General features: G+C 41.1%; 1 protein-coding gene across 3 annotated transcripts; it reads left to right on the forward strand.

Moving 5' to 3' along the window:
* The first annotated feature begins 300 nt into the window (after positions 1-300).
* LOC139321163 (uncharacterized) lies at positions 301-14,638 on the forward strand. 3 transcript variants are annotated; one of them, XM_070949801.1, is made up of 5 exons: positions 301-446; positions 3,662-3,907; positions 7,650-7,750; positions 12,702-12,818; positions 13,950-14,638. In XM_070949801.1, the coding sequence occupies exons 3-5, from the start codon at positions 7,702-7,704 to the stop codon at positions 14,414-14,416; spliced, it is 633 nt and encodes a 210-aa protein (XP_070805902.1). In that variant the 5' UTR covers positions 301-446; positions 3,662-3,907; positions 7,650-7,701; the 3' UTR covers positions 14,417-14,638. The 3 variants fall into 3 exon arrangements, with proteins under 3 accessions (XP_070805902.1, XP_070805904.1, XP_070805903.1); XM_070949803.1 differs by lacking the exon at positions 3,662-3,907; XM_070949802.1 differs by lacking the exons at positions 301-446; positions 3,662-3,907 and adding an exon at positions 6,594-6,652.
* The last annotated feature ends 3,841 nt before the right edge of the window (positions 14,639-18,479 follow it).

Consider the following 18,479-nt stretch of genomic DNA (forward strand, 5'->3'; position numbering starts at 1 on the left):
CCTCCGTCTCTCCCTTTTTCTTTTTCTTTTCTTTCCTTCTTTCCTTCCTCCTTACATTCCTCCCTCCCTTTCTTCCTTCCTTCCATCCATCTCCTCCTCTCTCCTTCTATCCCTTTCTCTCTTCTCCTTCCTTCCTTTCCTTCTTTTCTCTTTCTTTTCTTTCTTTCTTTCCTTCATCCATCCTTCCTGTTTTTATTTTATGCCTCCCTGCAGCCCCCTCTCCCTCCCTCTCTCCCTCCCTCCCTCCCTCCCTCCCTCCCTCCCTCCCTCCCTCCCTCCCTCCTCTTTCTTTCTTTCTTTCTTTCTTTCTTTCTTTCTTTCTTTCTTTCTTTCTTTCTTTCTTTCTTTCTTTCTTTCTCTTTCTTCCAGGAGAGAAAGCAGACAAGGCAAGGTTTGGGAATAGAAGCCACCTTACAAATTCCACATTTCCTTCCTTCCTCGTAATGGTAAGAGGTCATTTTGAGATTTTTTGTAGCTGAGGGAAAATGAAGCAAATAAAAATCGCACACGAAGGGGAATTTTTTTTCCATTATTTCTTTTTCTGCTTCCCCTTCCAGTGATAGGACATAGTTTAGAGATTAATGATTAATTCAAAATGACACATGCAAGATTATTACCTTCCTTTTTTTTCAGGACAATATCGTCTATCATCTATGTATAGAAATTGAAGGGCACATTTGTATGAATAGAATAGAAATAGAATAACAGAGTTGGAAGGGACCTTGGAGGTCTTCTAGTCCAACCCCCTGCTTAGGTAGGAAACCCTACACCACTTCAGACAAATTGTTATCTAATCTCTTCTTTAAAAACTTCCAGTGTTGGAGCATTCACAACTTCTGGAGGCAAGTTGTTCCATTGATTAATTGTTCTAACTGTCAGAAAATTTCTCCTCAGTTCTAAGTTGCTTCTCTCCTTGATTAGTTTCCACCCATCGGTTCTTGTGCTGCCTTCAGGTGCTTTGGAGAAGAGCTGGACTCCCTCTTCTTTGTGGCAGCCCTTGAGATATTAAAACACTGCTAACATGTATCCCCTGATCCTTCTTTTCATTAAACTAGACATACCCAGTTCCAGCAACCGTTCTTCATATGTTTTAGCCTCCAGTCCCCTAATCTTCTTTGTTGCTCTTCTCTGCACTCTTTCTAGAGTCTCCACATCTTTTTTACATCGTGGCGACCAAAACTGAATGCAATATTCCAAGTGTGGCCTTACCAAGGCCTTATAAATTGGTATTAACACTTCACATGATCTTGATTCTATCCCTCTGTTTATGCAGTCCAGAACAGTGTTGGCTTTTTTGGCAGCTGCTGCACATTGCTGGCTTATATTTAAATGATTGACCATTAGGACTCCAAGATCCCTCCAAGATTCCTTCTTTGAAACAAGTTTGACATTTTGATTCCCACAACACTGTCAAACTATTTACTAAAACTGTATTACTATTATTCTTCTCATCCTTCCTATTACCTATCTCCTTCTACTTATGACTATAACCTTGTTGCTTGTATCTTTATGATTTATATTCTTTTATTTAGTTTCCTAGTATGATTTTGATTGTTTATTTAGTATCCTATAACTACCACTAAGTTATTATTCATGATGAATGTATTTTTTATATACACTGAGAGCTTATGCACTGAAGATAAATTCCTTGTGTGTCCAATCACACTTGGCCAATAAAGAATTATATTCTATTAAGGATGTTATTAAAAGGAATTTACAACTTGGCCTCAAGGTTATTATTTTCTTTTTCATTCCAAAAGGATGCTATAAAGCAGAGAATGAAATTCTCCCATCAAGGGTTTATAACTAGTATCTATTCCTATTAGACATCTTCTTTTTGGATCACTTTTCTCAATGCCATTATAACTTCAAACAGTCACTAAATGAACTGTTGTAAATTTATTTATTTATTTATTGGTTTGATTTATATGCCGCCCTTTTCCGGAGACTCAGGGCGGCTTACAATGCGTTAAGCAATAGCCTTCATACTTTTGTATATACCTGCTTAGTAGGGCTTTCGGGTCCCCCCTAAGTGGTGTTCTTTTTTATACAAAGTCAGCTTATTGCCCCCACAAGCCGGGTCCTCATTAATCAATTAATCAAGGACAACCTGTAGATCCGGTAACTACATGAAGTACAGATAGTCCTTGACTTATGACCACAATAGAACTCAACTGAGCCCAAAATTTAAGTTGATAAGCAAGACATTTGTGAAGTGAGTTTTGCCCCATTTTATGACCTTTCTTGCCAAAGTTGTTAAGTGAATCACTGCAGCCGTTAAGTTAGAAACACGGTTGTTAAGTGATTCTGGCTTCCCTTGCTTGTCAAGAAGTCTCAAAGGGTGATCACATAAGCCCAGGACACTGCAACCATCATAAATAAGAGTCAGTTGCCAGTTGTTTGAATGTTGATCACGTGACCATGGGGAGGTCGCAACGGTCATAATTGTGCGTCAGTTGACAAGCGTCTGGATTTTGATTATGTGACTGGGGAGATACTGCAACAATCGCAAGTGTGAAAAATGGACATAAGACACTTGGATTGGGACTCCCTACACAGAGTCACTCATGCCCTTGTCACCTCCCGCCTGGACTATTGTAACGCTCTCTACATGGGGCTCCCATTGAGGAGCACCCAGAGGCTCCAACTGGTGCAGAGTGCGGCTGCGCGGGTGGTTATGGGAGCAACATGGCGCTCCCGTGTGACACCTCTTCTGCGCGAGCTTCACTGGCTCCCGGTGGTCTTCCGGGTGCGCTTCAAGGTTTTAGTTACCACCTTTAGAGCACTCCATGGCTTAGGACCTGGTTATTTACGGGACCGCCTACTACCACCAATAGCCTCCCACCAACCGGTACGCTCCCATAGAGAGGGGCTCCTCCGGGTGCCGTCAGCCAAGCAGTGTCGACTGGCGGCCCCCGGGGGACGGCCTTCTCTGTGGGGGCATCCACTATCTGGAATGAGCTCCCCCCGGAGATAGGGAGGATCCCGGATCTGCACACTTTCCGCCATGCTCTTAAGACCCTCCTGTTCCAGCAAGCCGGCCTGGCCTAATTTTCTCCCCTTTCTTTTAAATTTTTAAATTGAAATTTTAATTTGTTTTAAATTATTGGGATTTTTAATTGTCTTGGGCTAAATTATTTAATTTGGTTTTAATTATGTTTCTAACTTTTGTATTTATGTATTTTATTCTGTGCCTGTTCACTGCCCTGAGTCCTTCGGGAGTAGGGCAGTATATAAATTTAATAAAACAAACAACACTTCCCCCCCCTCAGATGTTGAAGCTTTCAAGAAGAGACTGGACTGCCATCTGTCAAAAATGGTGTAGGGTCTGCTTGGGCGGGGTGGGGTGGGTGGGGTTGGACTAGATGACCTACAAGGTCCCTTCCAACTCTGTTAATCTTCATCTGCAAGTGGAGGAATATCTATAGTCTGCATCATTTGCAGTCTTCTGTATTCTTTGCAAGTCACATCACGTGTCCTCAACCTTTCCAATCTCCCTTGGTAGGCTTCACCCTTTTTCCATGATATATTCAAGGTTGCCTGCTATCTGGAACTTCAACCTGAAAGGCGGAATAAACTATTTCTGACTGAGTTGGAAGACAATCAAGAATTATATGGCCGACCTTGCTATATATTTGCTGTTCCCTGTTATGCTTTATAGATCTCCTGCCTCGTGAAAGCTCCATTTCCGTGTCCGAGTTTCTGTCCTTTGTTCCTCAAGGAATATACCCAGCTTGTAATACCTACTGTGGCATAGGTGAGGAAGGGAATAAACAAAAGTGCTTCCGGTTATGATAAAGCTTTCCCCACATCTATAAAGCAGAGTGAAATAGAGCAACCTCCCAATCCCCTGAGGAGTCTTCTACGGAACTCAGGAGCATCCGAAGGCTACCTTGGAAAATTCAAAGTAAGTGGTCCCATTGCAATCAGGAATCCTGAACCTCCTTTTTTTGACCTTGTTCCTGCTTTCATCCATTGCATTAGTCGTTCTATAGCATCGTTGCGTATTTTGAGTTCATTATCTACGGTATTTTGATTAGGAACGGATGGAACACCCCAATTCTACCTTCCATTTTCTTCACTAATCCTCCCTCTCTCGTTTTTAAATTGATCTGTATTTTAAATACAAAAAAATTGTTTTCAATTTGCATCCGACAACATACAATCCTGGATATTTTGGCACGAAATATTCACACGGTCAAGTTTAAATAGAATAAAAGCAGAACCCCTAATGGAGTTTCGCATTCTGACTTTTAGGACAAGGAAGGTTCACTTAAAATTGGATCACCTGTAGAAGGTCAGTTTCAAACCTCAGCTGCAAATATGGATCAGGGTACGTGCTGTTTTAAACTAGAAGGGTTCAGAGCCTGGATTGGTTTCTATTTTAATCCGAAAGAAGAGATTATTTATATTATTTATATTTATATGCCATCCATCTCATTCTGAAAAGCAGCTTGCAATCCTGTACATAAATCAAAAGGACATTATTCTTTGCCTTGGTTAGATCACGCTTGGAATATTGCATCCAGTTTTGGTCACCACCAAAAGATGTTGAGATTCTAGAAAGAGGACATAGAAAATCAACAAAGATGATTAGGGGACTGGAGGATAAAACAGAGATCGGTTGCAGGGATTGGTTATGTCTAGTTAATGGAAAGGAAGACTAGGGATGACATGATAGCAGTGCTCCAATATCTCAGGGGCTGCTACAAAGAAGAAAGAGTCAACCTATTCTCCAAAGCACCTGCGGGTAGGACAAGAAGCAATGGATGGAAATTAATCAAGGAGAGAAGCAACCTTGAATGAAGGAGAAATTTCCTGACTGTTAGAACAATTAATCAGTGGAACGACTTGCCTTCAGAAGTTGTGAATGCTCCACCACTGGAAGCTTTTAAGAAGAGTTTGGACAAGCATTTGTCTGAAATGCTATTATAGGGTTTCCTGCCTGAGCAAGGAGTTGGACTAAAAAACCTCCAAGTTCTCTTCCAACTCTGTTATTCTGCTCTTTGCCCTTTTGCAACTATTGAAATCTAAACATTTTCCAGCTAAAAATGTAGAATGCGTTTTTTGGTTTGTCGTTACATACTTTTTCTTCTGGAGTGTGAGGTGACATGCCTTCCTTATTTTTTTTCTCCATGATTATAACTCTGTGAAATATGTTAGTTTGGGGGATGGAGGTGAGGTGGGGGAGTGACCAGCTCAAAGTCATCTAGTGTTCTTTTTTGGCTGGAGATAAACCAGATCTCTGTAGTCGATTCTCTTAATTGCCGCACTGCTCTGGCTCAAAATTGTTCATATTAGAAAAAGAGAAGGGGAAAAAAAATAATAATTGGAACGTCCCCTCGAAAGCCCTAGCTTTATCCGTCAACACAGAGTTTTATGATATTTTTAATCATTTGTGATGTAGCCTGGTAGCTCAGGGAAGGAGAACCTTGTAATTCCTTATCACTTTACAGCACCAGTCAAACAACAGAGAGAATGATTAATGGCCTTAGCTGAGCATCTTTTTAGCAGATGGATGATAAGAGCCCTGGGAAAACAAAACAGGTAGCCAGAATCCTCCATGATAACTGAATCAACCTCTCCAACTGTGCAAGAACAGATCCATCGGGTTAAGAGAAATTTTATTTATTTATTTTGTTTATTTTATTTTATTAAATTTCTATACCGCCCTTCTCCCGAAGGACTCAGGGAGGTGAACAGCCACAAGATAAAACACATAAATACAAAAATTTAAAATAAATTAAAAATGAATTAAATAATTTGGCTGAACAAATTTAAAATACCCCATAATTTAAAAACAAATTAAAATTTACATTTAAAAAGGGGAGAAGGTTTAGGCCAGGCCAGGTTGATGAAATAAAAAAGTCTTAAGCACGCGACGGAAGGTGCGCAGATCCGGGATCCTCCGTGACCATTCTCCTCCTCCAAATGACCTGAAGGAAGATATTGAATCAAGATAATCAATCAATCTATCAGAATAGAGCTGGAAGGGACTTTGGAGATCTTCTAATCCAACCCCCTGCTCAAACAGGAAAACCTACACCATCTCAGACAAGTGGCTGCCTAGTTTCTTTTTAAAAATAGCAAATCCTTCATAAAACTTATTGCATTACATTCTTGATTAACTTATCTTTCCATTGATATATAATTGTATGGTACTGCTCCAAAAAAAAAGTGGTGTTATTCGCTAGTTTTAGAAAATATACTTTTCGCAAAAGGTTCCCACCATTTTGGCCACTACTGTACATAAACATGGAAGGCAGGTAGCATCTGCTTGAGATTCTTTCCTTTAAAAAAGAAGGAGGAAAAAAACTACCTTTCTTTTTGGCCAGGGGGGGGCTTCAGCTTTTGTAGATGCAATGAGTTGCTTCCAAAATCTTGATAAATGAAAGATAATTCCAGAATATTTGAAGGATTGACTCTTACTCTATGCTGAGGGTTTGAAAAATCTTCCTGTTAATTCCACAATTCTTGATCTGCAAAATGGCGACTTTCATGGGGTTTTTTTTTTTTACAGGTGAACGCCTTTTTTGCCATCTGTTTCCTCCAGCGTTAGAAAATAGATGTCTCAAATCTTTAAGAGGCTCAACACACCTACTTTACTATTTAAAACCCGCCTAAATCTCCCCCAATATATCAATCTTTCAAGGTAGGCCAGGTCAGGAAGTAGACTCCACAAGAAATACCAGAATTTTATTGATTTTGACAATCAAATTTTTGACAAAAAAAATTGACAATTTTTTGGAAGGCTGAGTTAGGGTGGAACCAGTTTGAGTTTCTTTATAATATTCTCTTCTTTCCCCAGGTTGAAATCATATTTTGGTAACTGCTGTATAGGTCGTCCTTGACTTATGATTGTAATAGAGCTTGCCTATCTTGGTCATAAATGAAGGCCAGTAGTCAAGAGACTGAAATGTGATCATGTGTCCCGGGGGTGGGGTGGGGTGGGGGGAAGGGCAGCCCTCAGAACTTCAGAACTAAGTCATAAGTACTCCTTGTCAACCCACACCCCTGGGCAGGTCTGCCATCACTTAAAATGGTCACTAAATGAGCAGTCGTACGTTGAGGACTAACTGTTCTCCTTTTCCAAAGGTTATCTCTTGATTCTCAACAAAGTTGAGGAGGAGAGCCTTCTCTGTGGTGGCACCTACCCTATGGAACAATCTACCCCCAGAGATACGAGTGATCTCCGACCTCTGGATTTTTCGTCGGGCCCTAAAAACTTATTTTTTTCAGTTAGCCGGTCTGTCTTGATTTTAGGGTTAGTTTTAAAATTTTAATATTGATTTTAATTGACTAGTTTTAAATTATGGGGCAAATTTATAAATTATTTTAACTTTATTTTTAACTGTGATGTTATGTATAGATGTTTTTATCTTGGCTGTTCACCGCCCTGAGTCCGAAAGGAGAAGGGCGGTATAGAAATTTGAATAATAAATAAATAAATAAATAAATAAATAAATAAATAAATAAATAAATAAATAAATAAAGTAATGGAAATGGGAAGAAGAATCTAGCGATTGGGACCTCCAGTACCTCCCATCTCCTGCCTCCCGTCCTTAAAAAAAAATGCAGCTGTGAAAAAATCACCTACCTTATACTTATTCATACACGTTTTATTTATTTTTTTAAATTTTTCTTTGCAGAAGTTTCTGCTAGAACATTTTTTCAGCTGGGGGACTAGGCAACTCCATCAGTATGCAGGCTCTCGTGGGACTCTTCTGTTTCGCGTTGGTTCTTGCTACAGGTAAGAACAGATGTGCATGGATGCCCATGTAGAAAGGTTGGTTCCATTGAAATGAATGGGATGAAGCCACATTGTAATTGCCTGCCTTTTTGGTGGGAAAAAGCTATAAGTGCCCTAAGGTGAAAACCAGGCAGGTGGATGCAGAAAGAAAGCTCGAACTAGAAGGGATTCAGGTTTGGGTGTTTATTAATGAAATAATAGGTCTATTCTGCCAATCATCATCCCCCAATATTGGGCTTCTATCGATGGTTTTACTCCAAGAAAAAAAAAAGGCATTAAGTGTTGAGTGGCACCATCCAACCCATTCAGATAGGAACTGAGTTATTTATTTTAGAAATTTATAAGGCTGTCCAACTTCATAAGGATTCTGAGTAGCATAGAATAAAAACAATAATCTCATTTGAAAAACTCACTGAAATGCTGGAAGGAAAACATCAAATAAAAGATGATCAGCTTGTTAGACCTACTGCCCAAATTAATCTAATGCCTGGAGAAAGACCCAGTTTTTTAGAGTTGGGGTCAAAAACAGGAATGGCAGCTCTTTCTTTCTTTCTTTCTTTCTTTCTTTCTTTCTTTCTTTCTTTCTTTCTTTCTTTCTTTCTTTCTTCTTTCTTTCTTTCTTTCTTTCTTTCTTTCTCTTTCTTTCTTACTTTCTTTCTTTCTGTCTTCCTTCCTTCCTCCCTCCCTTTCTTTTTCTTTTTCTTTCTTCCTTCCTTCCTTCCTTCCTTCCTTCCTTCCTTCCTTCCTTCCTTCCTTCCTTCCCCTCTCCCTCTCTCCCTCCCTCCCTCCCTCCCTCCCTCCTTCCTTCCTTCCTTCCTTCCTTCCTTCCTTCCTTCCTTCCTTCCTTCCTTCCTCCCCTTCCCTCCCCTTCCCTTCCCCTTCCCCTTCCCCTTCCCCTTCCCCTTCCCCTCCACCTCTTCGCTGTTGTTGGTGTTGTTATATTATGGACACGCGCACAGTCGGCCAGTTGTTTAGATTGCATTTGGCACTTTTGTATTATTTGTATATATCAAAAGAAGGGGTGTTCCAGAAAGCAGGATCTGCAACAAAGAAGATCCTAGCTGCTTTCTAGGTCCCATCAGGTGACCCTGCTTAATGCAGGGGTGTCAAACTCAAGGGGCTAGATCCAACCCGCAGGGTGCTTAGATTTGACCCATGGGGTCGCCCTGGTAACAGCAAAGGACTGGCCCGCAGTGCTTCTGCCAGTGAAAATAGAGCTCCATTTTCACTGGTAGGGGGTTGCAGGAGGCCGTCACCACCAGAAATAGAGCTCGCGAGGGCTGCAGGTGGATCCCCGAACTCTGTTTTCACTGGCAGAGGGTTGCAGGAGGCAATCACAGCCGAAAACAGTGCTCGGGAGTCCATTTTTGCTGGCAGACTGCTCAGGCTACCACAAGCACCGCCAACATGAGTGACATTGAGCTAGCTATGCCCAGCCTTGGTGGCACAGCAAACAAAAGTGCTGTTAAGTAGCACCAGCTGCCTGCAAGTTCAAATCTCACCAGGATCAAGGTTGACTCAGCCTTCCATCCTTCCGAGGTAGGTAAAATGAGGACCCGGATTGTGGGGGCAATAAGCTGACTTTGTATAAAAAAGAACACCGCTTGGGGGGGGGCGAAAGCCCTACTAAGCAGGTATATACAAAAGTATGAAAGCTATTGCTTAACGCATTGTAAGCCACCCTGAGTCTCCGGAGAAAGGGCGGCATATAAAATTGAACCAATAAACCACAATCCTTGCCCCCCTGAAGTCAAACACAACCCTGGTGCCACCCTCAATGAAATTGAGTTTGACACCCCTGGCTTAATGAATGGGACCCAGAGCCTCCTGATTCTGCCTGATGATACGGGCCAGATGTGAGCCTTTTGCAAAGTCTGCTCACTAGGAAAACTTCCTAGTGAGTTGCTTCTTGGAACCCAGAAGTGAGAGAAGGTTCCATGCCTTTTCGGAGGGGCCTTCTGTTTTCTTCCTGTTTTCAAGATGCAAAAGGCTTCTTCTTGGCTAATATTGAGCCACTAATAAACCATCGCCCTGGATATTCATTGATATCCTGAAGAACAAACTCAAGGCTGCGTGTTTTATTTATTTATGATTCCATTTACCCACTCCAACCGTCCCACATTTCTAACTTTTTTTTTTTTTTAAATTTGATTTATATGCCACCCTTCTCCGAAGACTCAGGGCGGCTTACAATGCGTTAAGTAATAGCCTTCATACTTTTGTATATTTATACAAAGTCAGCTTATTGCCCCCACAAACTGGGTCCTCATTTCACCTACCTTAGAAAGGATGGAAGGCTGAGTCAACCTTGAGCCTTGGAGAGATTCGAACCAGCAGAAATTGCAGGCAGCTTTAACTGGTTTATATGTATGAAACTGAATAGTCAGCAACAGATCATCCATCCAAACCGTTGCAGAGGTCAGCCAAACCTCTGGATCCTCAAGCCAGTGACATGACCATATCTTTAGGATTTATGGAAAGCCAGCAGCGTCAGGCTAATCTAAACTCTGGGAGGTGTGTGCATTGTTTGCGTGAGTGATTTATCAAAAGGTGAAATAAGCACTTTTTTATATCTCACTAATGGTCCACAGCTGAGATAGGGCTCAAACAAAACCCAGTCTTTAAACTCTTGCCTTCTAAGTTTTGATTAAATAGATATTAATGGTTTATTGGCCTTTGTAATTTTTTCTTAATCAGCTATTAGATTAAGCATAAAGGACCCTTGGAATTGATTGTCTTTTGTTTCCTGATGTCTAGGCAACAATCTATCTAAAACAGGGAAACTATTTCCCTGAGAAATGGTATGCATTTGTACACTTTTAATAGTAAAAATTGCTTTTTTTTTTTTTTAATTTGATTTATATGCCGCCCTTCTCCGGAGACTCAGGGCAGCTTACAATGTGCTCAGCAATAGCCTTCATCCTTTTGTATATTTTTATACAAAGTCAGCTTATTGCCCCCACAAACTGGGTCCTCATTTTACCTACCTTAGAAAGGATGGAAGGCTGAGTCAATCTTGAGCCTTGGCGAGATTCGAACCTGCAGTAATTGCAGGCAGCTGGTCTTAATAACCAGCTTAATAACAGAGTGCCTTAGACCACTGTACTACCAAGGCTTTGATTTGGGGCATGCCTTGATATTTTCAAAAATACCCGACACCGAGTTCAACCGAAGCAGAGCACATTGGTTTGATGTGCAATCTGATTTGATCAAATATTCACATTCTCGCTTTAAGGTGTCTATAAACGTGTTATATAAAATTTAGGTAATAAATGAATAAATCATAAACAGGCATAGAAAAAGCCTGGTTCAGACACTTCTTTGTCTAGAAAGAAAGACAATTCAGAAAGGCGTCATATATTCAGTTTGAGGCAAAAAGTTTGGAGAAGTGGGAATTCTAGAACAGGGGTCTCCAACAGGCTGGGGAATTCTGGGAGTTGAAGTCTGCCAGGCTTAAAGTTAGAAATAGAATAATAGAGTTGGAAGGGACCTTGGAGGTCTTTTAGTCCAACCCCCTGCCCAGGCAGGAAACCCTACACCACTTCAGACAAATGGTTATCCAACATCTTCTTAAAAATTTCCAGTGTTGGAGCATTTACAACTTCTGGAGGCAAGTTGTTCCACTGATTAATTGTTCTAACTGTCAGGAAATTTCTCCTTAGTTCTAAGTTGTTTCTCTCCTTGATTAGTTTCCATCCATTGCTTCTTGTCCTGCCCTCAGGTGCTTTGGAAAATAGCTTGACACCTCTTCTTTGTGGCAACCCCTGGTTAGAAACTGGGAGACCGTGAGTTCTAGTGCTGCCTTAGGCACAAAACCAATGGCAAAAATAATGGAACAATCATTTTCTCTCAATCAATAACAAACCACTGCCAAAATCTCACCCAAAAAAACACTGCAGAGACCAGACCAGGCAGTTGTGAGGTATCAGAAACAGACCCAAAAACATCCTCTATACACACACAAAGATTTTCTTTGGAGTTCCTTTGTTTGGTGATGGCACAGTGGTTAGAATGCAGTATTGCAGGCTAATTCTGCTGACTGACAATTGCCACGAATTCGGCAGTTCGATCCTAACCGGCTGAAAGTTGACTCAGCTTTCCATCCTTCCAAGGTCGGTAAAATGAGGACCCAGATTGTTGGGAGCAATAGGCTGACTCTGCAAACTGCTTAGAGAGGGTTGTAAAGACCTACCGGGTTTCCCCCAAAATAAGACCAGGTCTTATATTAATTTTTGCTCCAAAAGACGCATTATGGCTTATTTTCTGGTTAGGTCTTATTTTGGGGGAAATACAGAACTAAACGCCTCCGTCTGCTGACGATGTTAACTAGGGCTTATTTTGGGGATAGGTCTTATATTACGAGCATCCTGAAAAATCATGCTAGGGCTTATTTTCTGGTTGGGTCCTATTTTTGGGAAAACAGGTTATGAAGCGGTATATAAATTTAAGTGCTCTTGTCCATTTCTGCACAAATTAATGATGGGATTAAGGGACAGAGAGGAAACAGTATACTATGAGACATGGAATAGGTAGTATGACTGGCTGGAAAAGAAGTCTAAAATCAATGTATAGTGAACGTTAAGAGAAGATAATATGATGAAAAAATATATTTTTAGTGTGCAGTAGATATGTATTTATTGTATATACTATATAAATAAGTACTTAAGAAATCAGAATGTACATGTACACAATTAACCGAAGGATAAGTTGAAATTAAGAAAAAATTCCGATAACGGAAAGCTGTAAAAGTGCAAGTGTGATTTTAAAGGCGAAAAATGTTGAATAAAAATTTTATTTTTTTAAAAAAAAGTTTAAGTGCTCTTTCTAGTTTCAGAAAGCCCACAGATTTAATCTGAACCGTACTTTTGGGTCCTTAGCGTGTTTGATCTATTCTGCTGAACACCCCCTAATTGATTATGAACCTTTTTTCTCCCTCAATTTCTTTTTCTAGGAACCTCTCTAGAATGTGAACATTGTTCTGGCTTGCAGAAAGACTGTACTGGCAAATTAAAGCTGTGTAGCGAAGGCCAAGATACCTGTGCTACCATCCTAACGGAAACCATAATAGGTGAGGTTTTTTTTTTTTTTTTTTTTGGCCAGCAAGTACCTGCCCTCCCCCTTTTATCTGTTTTTAATCAATAAACCAATTTTCTTCGCTCCAAATTGCAAAAAGACTTCCCCCACCCACCCCAGGCCCAAACATCTGTTTTCTTCCGGAGTTATTATGACTCTTTTCCCGAGAAAGGATGGATGAATTTAATGAGGTGAAGCTTTCCTTGGTGACTATGGATGATAACAGAGATATTACAAGCTTTCAATCAGAGGGATGTCCAATCTTGGGCAACTTTGAGACTTATGGACTTCAACTCCTAGAATTCCCCAGCCAGCATCACCTAAGATTTTAGCATTCGTTTGTGAAATCTGTTGGTTGATTTAAAGTCACCCAGCTGACTTTCATACCTAAGGTGGGACTAGAACTCACTGTCTACTAGTGATTAGCCCAAAGGCACCCAGCCAGCTTCCTGTCTAAGGCAAGACTAGAACTCACAGTCTCCTGGTGATTGGCCCTAAGCCACCAACCCAGCTTTCCTGACTAAGGCGGGACTAGAACTCACCATCTCCTGGTAATTGGCCTTAAGCCACCCACCCAGCTTTCATGACTAAAATGGGACTAGAACTCACCATATCCTAGTGATTGGCCCAAAGCCACTCAGACAGCTTCCTGTCTAAGGCGAGACTAGAACTCACAGTCTCCTGGTGATTGGCCCAAAGCCACCCAGACAGCTTTCCTGTCTAAGGCAGAATTAGAACTCACCGTATCCTAGTGATTGGCCCAAAGCCACCCATCCAGCTTTCCTGTCTAAGGCAGGACTAGAACTCACAGTCTCCTGGTGATTGGCCCAAAGCCACCGAGCCAGCTTTCCTGTCTAAGGCAGGACTAGAACTCACAGTCTCCTGGTGATTGGCCCAGCTAGCTTTCATGCCTAAGGCAGGACTAATTCCCTTTTTGCTCAATGGAGAATGAAAACCTAGAAAATGAATGAATTCAGTCCCGAAGTCCAAACCAGCTCCTATATAAAGACCTAATGAGGCATTTGCACAGCTGAAATCCACAAGTCTCAAAGTTGCCCAAGATGGGGTTGACCATCCCTCTCTGCCAGCATTTCCATGACTGCTTCTCTTGAATGTTTTTATCTAGGAAAAGTGAGCAGCTTTACCATCATAAAATCCTGCTATCAGGCCTCCAAGTGTCACGGGAGCAACAATGGAAATTCCTTTATAAAAGTCAATGTGAACATTGAATGCAGTTCTTCACCAGCTGGAAAGATAGAAAGTGAAGGTGGCAAAGCACTGGTCCCTGGGAGCAATGAATTGCCCGACAATCAACTCCTAGTTAAACTCTTCAATCGACCCAAATCCAGGGCTGCTGAGCCTCCCGAGTCTGCCACTGACAAGCCCGAGTCTGCCACTGACAAGCCCGAGTCTGCCACTGACAAGCCCGAGCCTACCACTGACAAGCCCGAGCCTACCACTGACAAGCCCGAGCCTACCACTGACAAGCCCAAGACTTCCACTCCAAAACCCACAACAGGGGATGCCCATCAAACCGTCGCATCCTTTCTCCTGGCTCTCTCTTCCCTTCTGCTAATGAACATCGTTCTTTAAAGCAACAGTCCCTTGCGCGATCTGAGCCCACGTGGAAGCAAATTTCTCATTTCAGCCCAAACTTTTCTAAAGAGAACCATTACTCTGAGGATCATAGAATTCTTTATTGGCCAAGCATGATTGGATAAACAAGGAATGGGTCTTTGGTGTGTAAGCTCACAGTGTTCATTTAAACAGCAAGTAATAAGTCAATCATAATAAACAAGGAATGCTTTTCTTCTCCTTCCATTTCTGGATTTGTAACCAGCGGAAAGAAAAAATAATAATTTCTAACTTTAGCTTTAAATTTCAAAGCAAAGGGGAAAAGCAGGAAACAATTTCTAAGATAATCAAAATAAAAACCCATAGCTAAAATTGAGACTATCTTCATAGAAAATTAGGAGAGAACAGGAAACACGAGTGGCCATTATAGCTAAGAGCACCTTCACACAGCTTCCTTTGGTGTAGACTAGACTAGACTAGACTAGACTAGACTAGACTAGACTAGACTAGACTAGAATTAGATTTAGAATTAGAATTAGAATTAGAATTAGAATTAGAATTAGAATTAGAATTAGAATTAGAATTAGAATTAGAATTAGAATTAGAATTAGAATTACCGTGTTTCCCCAAAAATAAGACTCTGTCTTATATATATATTTTTTTAATTAAAAAGTTTTATCAAATATTACAACAATTTTTCTCCCCATCCCTCCTCCCCACTCCCTCCTCCACCCACTCCCCCCTCCACCCTCTCCCTCCAACCCCCTACCCCTACCCCGGACTTCCCAGAGCAAATACAGGGTATAGCATTTAATAAACATAAACTAAAATATGCTAACTTTCTGTAGGCTCCAAATTCCGTCTTGCTCTTTAACTCCCCTTTCAATTAACAAAACATAATTCAAAAAGAAAAAGTTAGTTTCATTCATAAGCTATTTGAAACTTTTTAGTCCGATATTTGTTTTGAATATAGTCAATCCATCTTCTCCATGCCGATATATATCTTTCATTTGAATGATCCTTCAAATACGCTGAAATTTTAGCCATCTCTGCTAAATTCACTACTTTTAATGTCCATTCTTCAGTAGTAGGCAAGTCTTCCTTCTTCCAATACTGCTCCACCAAAAGTCTGGCTGCTCTTATTAAATTTAAAATCAACTTAGTCTCTATAACAGTACAATCTGTAATTATACCTAACAAAAAGAACTGTGGAGTAAATTTTATCTTCTTTTTATATTTTTTTGAACCTTGAAATAAGTGTTTGGCCTTATTGACATGTGCTCAAAAGCCCAATTGGATTGACATCAGGGGATGTCTTATTTTGGGGGAAACAGGGTATTAGAATTATTAGAATTATTAGAATTATTAGAATTATTAGAATTATTAGAATTATTAGAATTAGAATGGAATGGAATGGAATGGAATTCTTTATTGGCCAAATGTGATTGGACACACAAAGAATTTACAACCTCTTTTGGAGCAGGAAGCTTTGCTCACTGTCACTTGGGGTTTAGTTCTCTCTCTGCTAGATTACTGAAAGGTGTCTTTTCATGGGATGGTCCTTGAAGACCATTCAGAAGCCATAGGTGCTCCAGAATTCAATGGTGCTCTCTACTGAGCCCTATTATACCATTGCTTCAGGAGCTGGTTATCATTTGGCCTTTGGGTGTCATTCAAGGTGACAACACTCACATTTAAAGGCCCCTCATGGGCTCATGACCAGAATTCTGGAGAACCTTCTCCCCATAAGCACTTCCTTCCTGATAGGATCACGGATATCTTCTTCTTTTAGAAATGCCTTCTCTATCTCTCTTCCTGTAGAATAGCATTCCTCTATACCAGGAATGTTCGGGGAACAATGGCTCTTTTATGACTTATGAATGTCAACAGCATGCCTGGCTCAGGAATTCTGGGAGTTGAAGTCCACAAGTCATAAAACGGCCATCGTTCCCCACCTCTGTTCTAGATCCTAGACTAGGTGTGTCCAATCCACAGGCCACACGCAACTCTGGACAGCTGGTAATGCAACCTCACAAGATCGTTAACTTTAAACGGGATGACGTGCACTTATTATACCTGCAAATATAATATATTTTAGAGGTGACCCAAGACAATTCTCTTCACCCAATGCAGCTCAGGCAAGCCAAAACCACGGACACGCCTGCTCTAGAGATTTCCTTTTGTCATTTAGGAACTCAATGAAGATCAGGTTAATTAAACAAGATGTACAATACGAATGACTGTGCAACTGAACCTAAGCTCTACTTGGGTTTCCTTCCTGGGTTTTCTACAGGAAATTTTACTGAGTAGCCCACATAGGTAGATATTGTCTTCTGCCCTTATCCTGAATTATGGATAGGGGGAATTTGTACAATGCTCAGTGCTGGTTCTGATTGTTTGTGGTCCATAAGCCCTATAAGCAAACAGACAAATGTTTATAGTCACTTCAATGAGTCTAAACCAGGAGTGGCGAACAATGATCTCTTTGTCAACCCTGAAGCTGACCTGGGAGAAGCCATCTTGGAGCTTCAGTGTTGCCACACTGGAGTGAGGATAGGGAGGGGGGATTAGAGATAGCTGGGCTTGTGTAGTCAAAATAAAATACTTTCTCAAGATTTTCTCCTGGGAACCAAGGACATTCTCACACTTGGCCAAGAGAAGGAGGAGTGATGTCACCAGACCAGCGGACGCTGCCGTGATCGGGCCACGTGACTGATTGTTTGGGATTGAGGGAAAAACTTTTACTTTTATTTAGGTGAAAACCAAGAGGCCTCTCAGAGTTGGTTTTCACCAGATATGTGTCAATATGACCTTTCCAATAAAGCTATTCTTTGAGAAATTCACCTGCCTCGGAAAGTTTTGCTCGCAATGGATGTATTATTTGGAACCCTGACATCCTTCATGACTTGTGGACTTCAACTCCCAGAATTCCTGAACTGGCTCAGGAATTCTGGGAGTTGGAGTCCACAAGTCAAAAAAGGACCATAGTTCCCCAATCTGGTCTCAGACGCGTCACTATATTTATCTTTTGAATAGAGCTGTTATGGCAACCTGTTAGGTTCCCAAATCTGTCTCTCCTAGAGAGAGGCATTCCAAGCAACCGTGTCTTTTCCAACAGTGATGCTTTCCAAATCGCTTTCAGGAATAACGACGTTTGTTTGCCATCAATCATCTCAAGAACTCAGAGAGGGTTTTATGTTATGAACAACCAAACTGTCTTCTTTCAAACAGTATGGCTGTTGAGAAATAGCTCTCTTACCTTTTTAGATAGCTCAGAAAATCACTAAGATCAGTCTGAAACAATCCAGGAGATGGTGGAACAGTTGTGGTGGAACGTAGTCTGGATTCCCAGGAGAGGGGAGCTGCATTTCAAGAGACAACAAAGTTTAGATACTTTGGTTTGAGGGAAGAGGATCAAAGTAGCTTCTTCCTAGATGTTCCCAGAGTATATCTTTAATTATGCAAATTATGCAAAAAGTGCAAAGAAGAGCAACTAAGATGATCAAAGGCCTGGAGACAAAAATATATGAAGGACAGTTGCAGGAATTGGGTATGTCTAGTTTAATGAAAAGAAGGACTAGGGAAGATATGATAGCAGTGATTCTACAGGTTTGGATCGGTTTGGGCAAACCGGTAGCTCCGACAATCAGCTGGGCCTGCCCACCCACCTGCCCCTGTGCTTTACTTACCTTTATCTTCACGGCCGATTAGCGTGGCAGAGCAGATTGCCATGCCCCAGCTGTTTTAATTCCCTAGCACTAATGCGGAAGGTGTTTTTTTGTTGAACTGTGCACGCACGCACAGTGAAGCGCACGATCACTGAACCGGTTCTTGAACTGGAAGGATCCCACCACTGGCTACTCCAAAGAAAAGAAGACTAGGGCTGACATGATAGCAGTCTTCCAGTATGAGGGGTCACCACAAAGAAGAGAGGGGAGTCAACTTATTCTCGAAGCACTGGAAGACAAGAGAAGAAAGAATGGATGGAAACTAATCAAGGAGAGAAGCAACCTGGAATTAAGGAGAAACTACTTAACACTGAGGAGAACAATTAACCAGCGGAACAGTTTGCTTCCAGAAG

This window comes from Pituophis catenifer, unplaced genomic scaffold (genome assembly GCF_029215685.1).
Source record: "Pituophis catenifer annectens isolate HBS135680 unplaced genomic scaffold, rPitCat1.0.hap2 SCAF_9, whole genome shotgun sequence".
NCBI lineage: Eukaryota > Metazoa > Chordata > Lepidosauria > Squamata > Colubridae > Pituophis > Pituophis catenifer.

What these genes read in the sequence shown, in the direction of transcription:
- LOC139321163 (XM_070949801.1), top strand. Translation starts at nt 7,702, where the DNA reads ATGCAGGCTCTCGTGGGACTCTTCTGTTTCGCGTTGGTTCTTGCTACA. An exon ending in CGCGTTGGTTCTTGCTACAG is followed by an intron (nt 7,751 to 12,701) that starts GTAAGAACAGAT and finishes TTCTTTTTCTAG; the next exon opens with GAACCTCTCTAGAATGTGAA. An exon ending in CCTAACGGAAACCATAATAG is followed by an intron (nt 12,819 to 13,949) that starts GTGAGGTTTTTT and finishes GTTTTTATCTAG; the next exon opens with GAAAAGTGAGCAGCTTTACC.